Source organism: Pecten maximus, chromosome 19 (genome assembly GCF_902652985.1).
Source record: "Pecten maximus chromosome 19, xPecMax1.1, whole genome shotgun sequence".
Classification (NCBI taxonomy): domain Eukaryota; kingdom Metazoa; phylum Mollusca; class Bivalvia; order Pectinida; family Pectinidae; genus Pecten; species Pecten maximus.
Window position 1 is genome coordinate 32,465,952 of NC_047033.1, and position 15,477 is coordinate 32,481,428.

Genomic DNA, 15,477 nt, shown 5'->3' on the forward strand with positions numbered 1-15,477 from the left:
TGTATATCTTGTAAGGTGATAAGATTGCATTGTGACCCTTATAATGCCCACCTCTACTTAAAGGCTCCGTTCTATTTAAGACACAATTATAAACAAAAGGCCCAAGAGCCTTAACAGTCACCCAAGTTTCGATATATTTTAGCATATTCGGGCCCTGTGACCTTGAATGAAGGTCAAGGTCTTCCATTTGAACAAACCTGGTAGCCTTTCATCCCAGCATGCTACAGAACTAATATTGGGTCTCTGGTCCTTTTGGTTATCAAGAAGAAGTCGTTTAAAGATTTTTGCATATTTAACCCCGTCATCTTGAATGAAGGTCAAGGTCATCCATTTGAACAAACTTGGTGGCTCTTCATTCCAGTATGCTACAGACCTGTGCTCACGCTATCGATCGCATTTTGCGCATTTCGCGAAATGTAATCACCAATTGCGAAAATTTAATTAAGGATTTTCGCAACTTTTGCGAACTCTGTTTTTAACCTAAGACATAATATATATATATATATAGACTGCATAAATATCCCCCTGTCTTCAATCTTTAATTCAACCACTTACGTTTTCACTAATTACGATGTCATTGCATCTAACTTATCCTGTGATCGAACTACATGATTAGCACATGTCATGTATGTTACGGAAACGGAAGTACTTAAATAAATCTGAATGATTTGAGCGTTTGTTTGATGGGCAATGCTTTGTAAAGCGTTTAGATAACTTGGGCAAAAACATGGCAGCTGTGACCCTATGGCAGACATTGCTCTAAAAAACAAAATGACAATTGTCTGTTCAATGTTATTTCAACATTCATTAATTGTATGTACAATATTATTTAGTATTTCACAAGTATGTATCATTCAATGTCTTGTATCACGAACATTACATAAGGTACAATTCACGGTAAACTCCACGTTGTGACAGGGCTGCAAAATTATTTGTTCAGGGTGATTTATGTATGAAGCATCTAGTTGGAAATGCATCTGTTTGGAAATGCTGTGAATAGGTTATGCAGCAGATATTCTCCAAATCCAATAACTTATAATTATCACCAATATGATCTAAAGGAATAGGAACAGTCAATTCAATTTTCGCAAAAAAAAAAAAAAAAATAAATAAATAAAAAAAGTCCCGGGAACGATAAGATTAAAACATAAGTTGTGGTTTGAAAATCAAGTTTAAAATAACATTATTTTAGTGTAATCTCAAGTGTGCTCTTTTTCAATATGAAAATAATAGCAGCTAAAACACAACTGTTTTGGTGTGATACAATGCTTTTTTAGTTGGTTGAATATTTTTTGTTTACGCTGAGGTAATAAATGATATTTGGCAGTATTTTGTAATTTATAAATTCTTAAATAATGAACACTTTTGATGCCTGCCTTTACTAATAAAATAGTTTAACACATTGTATTAATATATATATCAAACAAATATGTGTGTGCTATATTTAGTTATTAAATTCTAAGCAATAACATTGTCTTGCTAAAACCATTTCTTATTTGCTAAAGAGAAAAAAGGTATTTTAGCAACTTTTGCTAAAGGATTTTTACGCCTAGAGTGAGCAGAGCAGACCTAATATTAATATTGGGTCTCTGTGCCATTGGTAATCAGGAAGAAGTTGAAAATACAAAAAGTTTACGATGCACGATAGACAACGTCGGTGAAAAGACAATCGCAATAGGTCAACTGAGACTTCGTCCCAGATGACCTAAAAACAACTAGAGACAATATTACACTCTCTAGTGTTTATTTGTAAGTTGTACAGTGCTTAACGAGGTCCAGCAGGGGCACCGCCGCCGCCACCGCCGCCGCCGCCGCCACCACCGCCGCCACTGCCTCCGCCGCCACCTCCGGCAGCACCACCTGGCCTGGGAGCATTTCCGTCCTATCAAATAAAAATTCAGTTCACTTTATTATCTTTGGCTTCACAGCGAATCAGTTTTGTACAAACATAAAACAATATATTGTTCAAAATACAAAGGATAACATATGGAGATCAACATTAACATACATCATATAAAGATAAATTTGTTACACTTAATCATGGTGATACTCACTTTTAGCAAATAATCTTAACACTATAAAATATAACACTTCAAATATTTACCATTTAAGTTTGGTTTGGTATATTTTGTGTAATGTCTAAGTGATTTTTATTTTCTATCCAACAGATATGATTACATTCTGACAAGTTAAAATCTAATTTGATAAAGACCATCCCAAGACTAGTACCCAAGACACATTTATTAGGAGCTTTTCAATCCTGCTTAAGTCTGCTTTCATTGAATAGACTGTGGCAATATTTTCTACAGGGATGAAAATCAAGACAATATGATTACTTTATTTTTTGTAATAAATAGTTTTCCAATGCAATTCCTAAACTTGAATAGCTAAAAACTCAACATTTCTCTCCAGTGTATGGATTTTTTGTTTTTTTACAGCTGCCAAGGACTGCTTATAGAACTCGGTAATATTGTCTTTTTACAGCGACATGTTTTACACAGGTTGGATAATATATCAACCCCGGTTTAATTTTGACAAATGAACATGCCATAACAATAAAGACTAAAGAAATTATAAAGGTAGAGAGCAGGAAAGTAAGTTGATATTGTAGTCCTTGTTATCATTATCATTGACAGTGTTGACATTAGTCTCTATAAAAGGGAGATAACTCTTACTGCCACCTCTGTGCCAAAACCATGATAGTGTGATGCCATCTTATTATATAGTAATATAAAATGAATTGGGTAAACCTTACATTTATAACAGGTGTCCACTAAAGATGACATCTTATCATATAGTAAAATTAATTGGGTAAACCTTAGTTATAACAGGTGTCCACTAAAGATGACATCTTATCATATAGTAAAATTAATTGGGTAAACCTTAGTTATAACAGGTGTCCACTAAAGATGACATCTTATCATATAGTAAAATTAATTGGGTAAACCTTACATTTATAACAGGTGTCCACTAAAGATGCCATCTTATCATATAGTAAAATTAATTGGGTAAACCTTACAGTTATAACAGGTGTCCACTAAAGATGACATCTTATATAGTAAAATTAATTGGGTAAACCTTTTACATTTATAACAGATGTCCACTAAAGCAGGTTTGTGTGAAAAGACTCACGACATGATACAGATTTACTCCATCATTATAAACAGTGAAATTTCAATAAATTTTCAAAATATTTTACCATTCAACCATCACATATTCGTTTTCCATTCAATTCCGAACATAAAACCATGTGATATAATTATATCAAATCTCAGTGGGGCATAAACAATGTGCTAAATATCCTGCTGTAGTTCAAAACAGTCAATTAAATAGTCAATTAAATAATCATTAAGCAGTGTGCTCAATCTTCGACGGAAAAAAATTCTCTGTAACATTCCAATTTATCAACTTTTACCCATACCGTATTTGACCTAATAAGGGCGCGGGTAATTGACAGTGGGGGTGCCCTTATTAAGATTAGTTATTCTGAAGTTTTATGAAACAGACTATACCTTATAGCAGAATACCCAAGGTTGTGGAAACGGTAAAATATTCAGTCATAAAAATATTCCAGATGAGGATGTCTATTCATTATCATATATTAAGCTTAAACATCACTTGAATACTCATGTAAACTTGTAAACTATGCCAGCTGATCTTTAGACCAGAGAACGTGTGTTCCACCATTTATGTTCAAATGGAACTCTTTTGTGTTCTATTTATAGACACAGGTGATTTCCCCGATCATATCAGACATCGTTTTCTTTGACCAAATAATTGATTAGCAATGTCTTTTACTAGCTTTCTGTTCTGAACAAAAGTTATTTATCAACAAGAATGAAGTCTTTACTTTATCTTCAAATAAAGATGGTAAGTTATTATTTGTATGTATGTTTAGTTTTGGGTGCTCTTTGCACTGACATGTCATCTGTACTGTAGCCTGTAGGAATACACAAAATGTGGCGAAAACATGTGTTCCAGTTACTTAATTTGCTGAAGAAAATTGAACACATAATTAATGATAAAGTAGCAAAATATTTCACATGAATTATTACTTTTGAACACCATTTTGACACTCGGTCAAAGATTTATTTCCTTGAAAAAAGGTAGGGGCGCCCTTATTAGGGCAGGCGCCCTTATTAGGTCAAATACGGTATGTCTAATTAAGAAATGTGTTTCTGATTTTCATTTTGATACAACATTCTGTTAATTAATTAAATATATCACTGATGTACGTCCCATCTCTAATAAAATATATCTCGGATTATCGTCCCATCTCTAACACCTACCAAATGATGTTAATTTTTTGTGTGATTTCTTCTAGGACAGTTAATTCAATACAAATAGGTAGTGTTTAACATGAGAATTTTACCAAGTTTAGTCGCCTGGCCCTCGTCCCTTCAATGTTAGATGGATATTCCAAACAAATTGGAAAATTTCTGACCATTCTCTACATTTGAGTTTGGTCAAGGGAGATATTGCTATAGATCTCTAGCATGATTTTCATGTTCAATTCCCTGAATTCTGTGTGATAGGTTTATACTGATAAAACTTAAGTATCTTAAATACGTCAAAATGAACACTTTTAAGTCATTGAGATATCTTGTTTTTTGTTTGTAAATCCATATTTTAAGGTGGGAAAATTAGGTCACTGGTGGCAATCCGAGGCCTTCAATTACGCGAGATTAAATGACGAAATATTCAATAATTTTTCATGCACTTTATCAATATTTTATTGAAAAGCACACAGTATAGTTATGGGGCGAGTTGAAATTGCATTCGAGCAAGTGGACTTCTGAGATTTATTTGAATTTTTTCTCACACCTTTGCATATTGTCATCCATGAAAAGGTCTTTCTGTTGTCAGTTTAGTCAAAGTTAAGTAGTTGGGAATACACTTGGCTAATATCAAAGTACATTGTTTAACTCTTTACGTACTCATTCAAATTTCGCGGTCGCTACCGGAAGTGAATGCTGGGTAGGTCCTTTGTGTATTGGAGCATATGGCTATCACATCAGACGTCGATAAAACGATCTTTTACTGATCTTTTACTGTTGTATAATGCTTAATATTAAATGAAGTTTATCATATGGAACAAGTACTGAGTACGGAAACTCTTTTACCCAATTTTTCCTTTAAAATACGGCGAAATCACCAGGCAGAATCGCGGGAAATGACATGTTATTCGGCACATGTGTCACACATGTGCAAGAAATCACGCAGCCAAAACATCGTTTTTTCGGTGTGTAAAAATATTTTACGTATTTCTTACTTATTTTGATGATAAACGTTACTCAATTATATATATATTATCGTTTTTAATTGTTTTATTGTGTTTAACACCTCAACAATCTCGCAGAAAACGAAAGTAAATTTGAGGCCGCCATTTTGTAGCTATGTAAACAGCTCGGCATGAACCGGCGGAATTCTTTGAAATAGACAATCTTAACGAATGAATTATGCTTCTGGTACGTAAAATATACCATCAATACAATATTTACATTGCTTTTTATTTCTTAAAAAACATCATTTCCGTGTCAATTCCTTCGTATGACTATGCTAAACCAGCAAGTAATATCAACATCTTTCGCGATGTTTTACGACGATTTGAGTCGTCACAAAGGATGGAAGGCATGTTAATTGTGACGTGTGTAGTCGTCATGAAGGATACAAGAGCACATTTTTGTGACGTCTGTAGTCGTCGTGAGTACGGAAAGAGTTAAATGGCACACAAGGGTTATAGAACAGATGACCACTGGATCCTAGACTTTGGGTTATTATAATTCCTGGTGGGGTGGCAATATCATGGCTTTGTTAGATTTTTTTTCATTTCTCATAACTGGCAATTACTATCATATTTCATTTACTCAAATGACAAAAATGATTTTGGCAGTATTTTACTTAGCAAGATCATACCAGGAGAGTGAATCACACGTTTACATTCAATAGGATTTAACTGTTATTCTATGGCTAGCTATGGAAATTTCTATAACATAAATTAATTGAACATGAGGAACAGTTTTTAACCTAGCTCCGGATTACCTACCCTCATGGGCCTGAAGCGGAGCGGGGGTGTCCTGTCTTTGCGTGCCTCACGGGATCGGTTCCTTACCACCTTGGAGTGGATGGCACAGGACACACAGTACAGTAGCTTAGCATACAGCTTAGGAAGGGCATACACTGTAACAAAGATACAAATGATCTGTCATCAATCTACAATTTATTTTCACAAGTCCTTTCCAAATGTTATTTGCTAAAACCAGTTTGCAATGATAAACATATAGGTACTTCCAGAAATTCTGCGAATCCCATAAAAAATTTACAAGTACATGACTCTGGATTGTATGCAGATTTATCAATTCCACTAACACACACATATATATATTTGTACAGCCTTTTTTGTATTGTTACAATAATGTAAACACTTGAGGGTGATTAGCAGAAACTACTCTGGGATCACTTTGGGCAGAGATTTGGGGATTTTTACCTGTTTTCAAAAAAATCTCATTAAAAATTCAAAATTGTACCTCTTTATACAGACAAATCTCATAGGAATTTTGCTAATCTCATAAAATCTCCCATAGGTTTTAAGAGCCAGAGTTATCCCTGCTACTATAAGACTTCTGTTAGAAAATTTGATACATTTTGGAATTTTCCATTGATGTATCCCAACAAGACAAATCACTGATTATTGGTTATATACAACTGCACTCTGAACAAATACAACTTTTCATGATATTGAACTTTTAAAAATTTCATTTCAATTTAACAAACAGCTCAGACAATATCCATTATGACTCCTTTTTTATACATTAGCAACTACAACTTGTATCCAGTTGAAAACCTGCACTTTTATTAGAAATTACCAGACAAGTGACATGACAGCACATGTACATTAACCCCAATTTTATTCCCCGAAACTCTGTCTGTTATTTTACAATACTCACAATAGGTTGTGATGGAATTTTTTGTAAGTAATAATCTCACTGTTATTTTGTGACAGAAATCTTGGAATGCCAATAATATCATTATTCATACGATACAGATCGTTCTAATTCTAAAATTGAAGCTCCTAAAAAACAATGGTTTGTGAATTGTGATGCCCACATTGAGTTAGTAAACCTACCAAAACATGGCAAACACATCACCTCAGCCCTCCCAAGGAGACAGACAACTCAGTGTCAATTACCCTTATGATTAAGGCTGCACAAAGCAAATTGACAACACTTTTTAGAAATGTGTACTTAATCACAAGGTCTGTGAGACCATACCTGGGTTACATAGAAATCTGTAAACCTGACGTAGGCTATATATATCTTGATAAATTAGTTCTTACCATCATTAAACCTGACGTAGGCTATATATATCTTGATAAATTAGTTCTTACCGTCATTAAACCTGACGTAGGCTATATATATCTTGATAGATAAATTAGTTCTTACCGTCATTAAACCTGACGTAGGCTATATATATCTTGATAGATAAATTAGTTCTTACCGTCATTAAACCTGACGTAGGCTATATATATCTTGATAAATTAGTTCTTACCGTCATTAAACCTGACGTAGGCTATATATATCTTGATAGATAAATTAGTTCTTACCATCATTAAACCTGACGTAGGCTATATATATCTTGATAAATTAGTTCTTACCGTCATTAAACCTGACGTAGGCTATATATATCTTGATAGATAAATTAGTTCTTACCGTCATTAAACCTGACGTAGGCTATATATATCTTGATAAATTAGTTCTTACCGTCATTAAACCTGACGTAGGCTATATATATCTTGATAGATAAATTAGTTCTTACCGTCATTAAACCTGACGTAGGCTATATATATCTTGATAAATTAGTTCTTACCGTCATTAAACCTGACGTAGGCTATATATATCTTGATAGATAAATTAGTTCTTACCGTCATTAAACCTGACGTAGGCTATATATATCTTGATTAATTAGTTCTTACCGTCATTAAACCTGACGTAGGCTATATATATCTTGATAGATAAATTAGTTCTTACCATCATTAAACCTGACGTAGGCTATATATATCTTGATTAATTAGTTCTTACCGTCATTAAACCTGACGTAGGCTATATATATCTTGATAGATAAATTAGATCTTACCGTCATTAAACCTGACGTAGGCTATATATATCTTGATAAATAAATTAGTTCTTACCATCATTAAACCTGACGTAGGCTATATATATCTTGATAGATAAATTAGTTCTTACCGTCATTAAACCTGACGTAGGCTATATATATCTTGATAGATAAATTAGTTCTTACCATCATTAAACCTGACGTAGGCTATATATATCTTGATAGATAAATTAGTTCTTACCGTCATTAAACCTGACGTAGGCTATATATATCTTGATAGATAAATTAATTCTTACCATCATTAAACCTGACGTAGGCTATATATATCTTGATAGATAAATTAGTTCTTACCATCATTAAACCTGACGTAGGCTATATATATCTTGATAGATAAATTAGTTCTTACCGTCATTAAACCTGACGTAGGCTATATATATCTTGATAGATAAATTAATTCTTACCATCATTAAACCTGACGTAGGCTATATATATCTTGATAGATAAATTAGTTCTTACCGTCATTAAACCTGACGTAGGCTATATATATCTTGATAGATAAATTAGTTCTTACCATCATTAAACCTGACGTAGGCTATATATATCTTGATACATAAATTAGTTCTTACCATCATCAAACCTGACGTAGGCTATATATATCTTGATAGATAAATTAATTCTTACCGTCATATACGCTGGCATCGGAGATGTCACGCACAGCAGCGGCCTCCACGATATTCCTGATCACAAATTTCTTGATGGCCTTATCCTTGGGGACACATCGGGCACAGTTTGTACAGCGGACATGCTTGGTGTGGCCACGACCTTTCTTACTACGTCCGTTATTTCGCCTTTTCGACGTCTAGATTTAAAGAGAATAAATCATGAATAAATGATAATCTATATAAAATGATGCCTAATGGATACAGTATATTTGATACTCCTCAATTTGTGTAACAATTACACTTTATCAATCACTGGATAGCGACATGTTCAATCAATCTAATTAACAAACTTGAGCACATTTAATTGAAGAACATAGCATATCGCAAAAGTTCTAGAGTTAAAACTCTCAAGCTTAACCACAACCAATGCTTTTTATCAGTGGTTTGGGATGGGGCCTTTTTGTCTCATTTTGGGAAGAAAAATGTTGAATTGGGGAAACTCAAAAATATTTTCGTGAAAAAATACCAATTTTAGAAATTTTGCTTTAAAATGAAATCATTTCAATTTGGCATTGGGCCCATCAATGGCCTCAAAAGTCCCTCAGAAAAAGCTCTTAACGACATCATGCTCTATGTCAAAATACATCAGGCTTGTGCAGAGGAAAATTGTATTTCATTTCCAATCAAATCTTCTGTTGTTTATTATTGGACTAAATTAAGTGTGTCAATGGGACCCTAAATAACCAGGTTGGGAACATTCTCTTAATGTGTCAAATTCCATCAAATAAATAATTCTTGAAAATGTTTTTGCTGTTACTTACCATTTCCACCTATAGTAAAGGTAACCAGAGTTCCAATTATTTACCCACAACAATTTTCCGAAATACTTTACAGGATTATCTTGCAGTAACCATGTCAAAATTATGACATCATAAATTTTGAGGCAAAAAAATTTGTAGACGACAAAGAAAATAGTAGATGGAGCAATGAAAAACTTTTATAAAAACTTGCACTTTCTTACAAGAGAAGAATAATCAAACATGGGTCTGTTCCGCAAACAAGTATATTTCAAACCTCTTGTAAGTGTTTGGCTGGCAAGCCTTTTGCTGACTGGCCAAATTCTTACACTCTGGTCGAGATATCTACGTCCACGGAACAGACACAGGTTAGATTCTATTAGTCCTCGATCACTGCAACGAACCAAATGTTTGATAGTTAAGTATCACCAATAGGAAGTAGTTGAGAGGCTTTATTTTATCAATAGTCAACAACGTAATAGTCGGTAAACATTAACCAGCAGTGTAATGGTCAGTCGGGAAGCATTAGTCAACAGTGTATGGTCAGTCGGGAAGCATTAGTCAACAGTGTAATGGTCAGTCGGTAAACATTAACCAGCAGTGTAATGGTCAGTCGGGAAGCATTAGTCAACAGTGTAATATTCAGTCGGTAAGCTTTAACCAAAAGTGTATTATTCAGTCGGTAAGCTTTAGTCAAAAGTCAGTGTAATATTTGGCAAGCTTTAACCAACAGTGTAACAGTTTTTAAGCTTTATCCAACAGCGTAATAGTCAGTAAGCTTTAACCAAAAGTGTAATGTTCAGTTGGTAAGCTTTAGTCAAAAGTCACGTGTAATATTTGGCAAGCTTTAACCAACAGTGTAATGGTCAGTCGGTAAGCTTTAGTCAAAAGTCAGTGTAATATTTGGCAAGCTTTAACCAACAGTGTAACAGTTTTTAAGCTTTATCCAACAGTGTAATAGTCGGTAAGCTTTAACCAACAGTGTAATGTTCAGTTGGTAAGCTTTAGTCAAAAGTCCGTGTAATATTTGGTAAGCTTTAACCAACAGTGTAATGTTCAGTTGGTAAGCTTTAGTCAAAAGTCCGTGTAATATTTGGTAAGCTTTAACCAACAGTGTAATGTTCAGTTGGTAAGCTTTAGTCAAAAGTCAGTGTAATATTTGGTAAGCTTTAACCAACAGTGTAATGTTCAGTTGGTAAGCTTTAGTCACGTGTAATATTTGGTAAGCTTTAACCAACAGTGTAACAGTTTTTAAGTTTTAGTCAACAGTGTAATGTTCAGTCGGTAAGCTTTAGTCAAAAGTCAGTGTAATATTTGGTAAGCTTTAACCAACAGTGTAACAGTTTTTAAGCTTTAACCAACAGTATAACAGTTTTTAAGCTTTAACCAACAGTGTAATAGTCGGTAAGCTTTAACCAACAGTGTAACAGTTTTTAAGTTTTATCCAACAGTGTAACAGTTTTTAAGCTTTAACCAACAGTGTAACAGTTTTTAAGCTTTAACCAACAGTGTAACAGTTTTTAAGTTTTAACCAACAGTGTAATATTTGGTAAGCTTTAACCAACAGTGTAACAGTTTTTAAGCTTTAACCAACAGTGTAATAGTCGGTAAGCTTTAACCAACAGTATAACAGTTTTTAAGCTTTAACCAACAGTGTAACAGTTTTTAAGCTTTATCCAACAGTGTAATAGTCGGCAAGCTTTAACCAACAGTGTAACAGTTTTTAAGCTTTAACCAACAGTGTAACAGTTTTTAAGCTTTAGTCAACAGTGTAATGTTCAAAGCAGAGTATGTGGCCACAGTGTTCATTTTAGATTTGTGAAAAGGGGGGCCATTGGGGCCCCCTTGGGTTGAAAAACTGGGGTCATTGGCCAAAAAAGTAGGGCCAAGGTAAAAATAACATGAAAAATAATTATCCTGACCACTGTTATAAATTATTTTGTTTTTCTTCTTCTAAATCTTCACATGCACTTCAAAAATTCAAATGTCAGGCAAAAGTAATTTAGCATTACTAGTACAATTTTTATTTTCTTAATCTTCACATTCACATCAAAATTCACACAATGTCAATTTATTATCCAGGAACAATTAACTTATCAAAAAGAGAAAGCCATTTGCTCTGAAACATTCGGGCCGATGTCGAAGATTCCGTTTAGTCCACCTTAGATTCAGTAACTTCAATGTCGGATTGCTCCGTATTTTTCGCTGAAGCACCATCCGATTGCTTTGTGGAATCATTGATCGTTCCGTCATTGTTACTATTTGACCATTGACTCACCAAAAAATAGGAGCCTAGTGTAATACAGTTCGTTTCTTACTTTTCACGGACCCCTCAAACGGAGTTTTTCTTTTTCCCGAAAACATTTTTGTTATGTTTACTTCTGAAACGATCCGAACCAATCAAAATCATCGTTAGGTTACATGTCTCTATCGACCAATCAAATACATTGTTGTATCACTCGAGGCGCGTTCGACATGAAAACCAAGAAAACAACGGTGGAGATCGGTTATACGGCAGATTTTTCTTTACTATCGCTAAGGAATGGTTCATTTTCTTTGTTGCGCCCGAGGACCCGGTGAAACATAATTTTATGCGCCTAGTGATAAAAAATAGCGCCAATGGCGTGGCCCTGATTTTATACTTAAGCTTTATTCAGAGCAGTTTTGTATCTTTATTTTCTATTATACCATTTCATTAGGTTATAATCTCTATTGATAAACAGTTATGTTAAAGGCATGATTGGTAAGAAGTTGTAGCTAAGAGGAAAATGACATAAAACTTTTGTTCTCTCTTTAGTGAAAATGAAGGTAGAACTTGCAATTTCAATTTTGAAATCAATCATCAATGTTGACATCTCATGATCGATCATCAAGAATCGGTTGCCTTTCAAGTTAGATCATATTGATTATAATCAATAATTGGGACATCACTACTTAATCCTCAAATATTTTGCAAAAAATGTGAATTTTATTACCAGTACGGCAAGTTCCTGCGCTTTGAACTCGGACTGACCAAATACATGTACTACAAATAGCTGCACATGCACACCTAGTTAGAGTACACTATGCTCGACAATGTTGTTATTGACACAGCTGGGTACCTATAGCCCATCAGATTTTCTGTCTTAAAATACCTGACATGAACTGTGCAGAAAACAGTGTACAGAGGATATGTCTTAAAACCAACTTCTTTTTGTAGCATTCCGCTGAACAAGTAAAGGAGAAACCACAATTATCTTTATCTGCAACACTTTGATATCGTCCATTTAGAAATGTTCCTGTTCAATACACAGAACACCACGTTGTATGTATTTATCCAAAGTTTTAGTAGCTAATTATATGTCTCTGAACATCCATAAGTCAAGTGGAAATGGTCACTTAAAACAACTTACTGGAAGGTATTATGTTCCATAGTCAAACTAAGTCTGATCTATTTCCACCACTTTAACTGTTATTGCAGATAAATAATACAGACCAGCATATTCATTTAGTCTTTCCCCGGGCAATATTCTTATGTTTGCGGTTTTGACCAGAATTACTTCTTCGTCAAAAGGATAATTTAGTGAAATTGATTGATTGTTTATGAGTTATCAAAATAGTTTATAAATATTCCTACTTAAAGGTATTCAATACGAGCAATTTTTCATTAAAATACAGGTCAATGTACGATTCATGTCAAATATTCCTTTGAAATAGAAAGGTTTCGGTACTAATCGGATTCATTTTTTAAAATATTGACATCAAAGGGCACTATGTTCTTTCTATTGCTGAATAAACTTGATCTTTGGGACCATTGATTGGTTGGTAATTCTAATACATTGAAATGTGACTACCGATATTGTATGGGCCCCAGACAGCACGTGTCCTAGGCCTACGAAATCAAATGGTGAAATGTCCTATTAAATTCGACATAATACCAAATAATTATCGCACAAATACTAAATCAGAAGTATGATTATGCATAAGAGATACACATGCATGCGTTTATCGTCTTTTTAATACCGAAAAACTCTCATTAAACACAAATATTTCTGAGCGCACATGTTGTACCACTCACCATCTTGACGATTTCGGCGGAAGAGAACGATATCCTTACACCGGAAGACTAATATCAAAATAAATAAGCATTTGTAAAAATGATAAATACATGTATTTTTTAAGTGTAAAACAATATAAAAGCCATCAATTTTTATAAGTACAGTGTTCTACAACAACATCAAAAACATTTTAATCTAACTTTATTGACGGACTATTTTAGTACATGAGAGACGTCTACATCATGTTAACGGTAGATAACTCGCAAAATTTAGGTGTCACGCCACTATCTGTATATATGTCGGCGGAGTCCGAGATAGACAGTGGCTATGTTAAGAAGAATGCAACAAAATGGATATTTCTTGACTAAATGGAAGCTTATAATGCTAATAATGTTATTTACCTCAGTGTATGGTATTGATATGGATCAACTATTACAACGAAGATTTTTTTTATTTCAGCCTAATTTTCAAAACTTCACGTGTACAGTAAAGTTAAAATGGAACATTGTCGTTTGTTTTTTGTTTTCATTCCCATAGTCATTAAAAATTAACTTGTACGCTGGGATATTTCTTTGTTCTTGTTATAAATTTTCTCCGTGTATTTTACTCGTGTTAGTCGTAGAAATAGCTCAGAGCTAATGTTTGTTTAATATGTATGACTCAAAATAAATCTTCTCGTATCGTATAACTTGTATCAGAGACTTATATATTTCAAAAATATTTTATTGTAAATACATTTTAACAAAGTACATTAATTACAGTCATTAAATGAGTATTTACAAAAGAATCAGACAACAGGCTATGCCTATATCAGTCTTCTTCTATTCCGGTAGAGATGTACATTTCTAACTATAACCTAATTCAGCTTTCACACACACGCACACCCACTTACACACTTTTATATGTAATTCCCATTGAGAATATTGTTAATATACAATTAACATATTTTTCATTATTAATATATAAATATCATATTATACCATATATGTGTATTTTTCACGAGTAAGTACAGAAACGCTTTGATAATCTTATATAAGAATCAACATTTATAAGGATGGTATTATTTAAATGGTCAGAATCATTATTGATACCATATAATAGGCAGTGCAAATCTAAGTAGCCTAATAAGTCATGAATACTAAAAATGTAATGTCTAATATTATCATACAAAGGACATTGAAAGAAAAAATGAATAAGATCTTCCCTAGGTGCACCAGAATTACAAGAAGTATCATCAATTAGGTGATCTTGAAATTTATCAAAATTAAGATCACTTTTAGAATTTCTTAATTGACATAAAATGATATTAAGTTTTCTCGGAACACAATTGATAAACGTATTAGAGACAGGTGTATTACTGTATTTTTATAAGCTTCTTTTTAAATGTTGAAATTGACATAGATGTTTAGCTGACATATACGTCTCTGCTGGTATCCTGTAACTTGTTTCTTGTAACTTGTAACAGTAGAACATACTTTTTAGATCCTAATCACTAACATTCTATGTGATACTTCGTGAAATACCAAAGCTAACCGTTGAAACAAATCAAGTAACTAGACAGGATAATCAGATATAATATAATGTAGCTTTACATACGGGAACGGAAATCATCGGAATAAATAGAACAATAAATGGTCAGTTATATTTGAAACATAAACTTATGATGTGTTAATAATGTTTATATTTTTATCAAATTATTATTTTATTTTCTAAACACAGTGATTGTATATGACTACACATTATATATGGATATACATGCATGCAGAATAAAATGTGTGGATTACAAAAAAAAAAAAAAAAAAAATCCGTGTGAATGAAAGATGAAAGCATAAAAATGTCAGATTATGAGCATACAGAGTATACGCACAC

At 33.3% G+C, this 15,477-nt stretch overlaps 1 protein-coding gene across 1 annotated transcript; it reads right to left on the reverse strand.

Moving 5' to 3' along the window:
- Positions 1 to 1,727: 1,727 nt before the first annotated feature.
- Positions 1,728 to 13,714, reverse strand: LOC117317772 (40S ribosomal protein S26-like). Its single transcript, XM_033872703.1, has 4 exons — positions 13,629 to 13,714; positions 8,794 to 8,971; positions 6,047 to 6,180; positions 1,728 to 1,882 (listed from the first exon to the last, which is right to left on the reverse strand). Exons 1-4 carry the CDS (start codon positions 13,629 to 13,631, stop codon positions 1,766 to 1,768), a joined length of 432 nt encoding a protein of 143 aa, XP_033728594.1. The 5' UTR covers positions 13,632 to 13,714; the 3' UTR covers positions 1,728 to 1,765.
- Between the last annotated feature and the right edge of the window lie 1,763 nt (positions 13,715 to 15,477).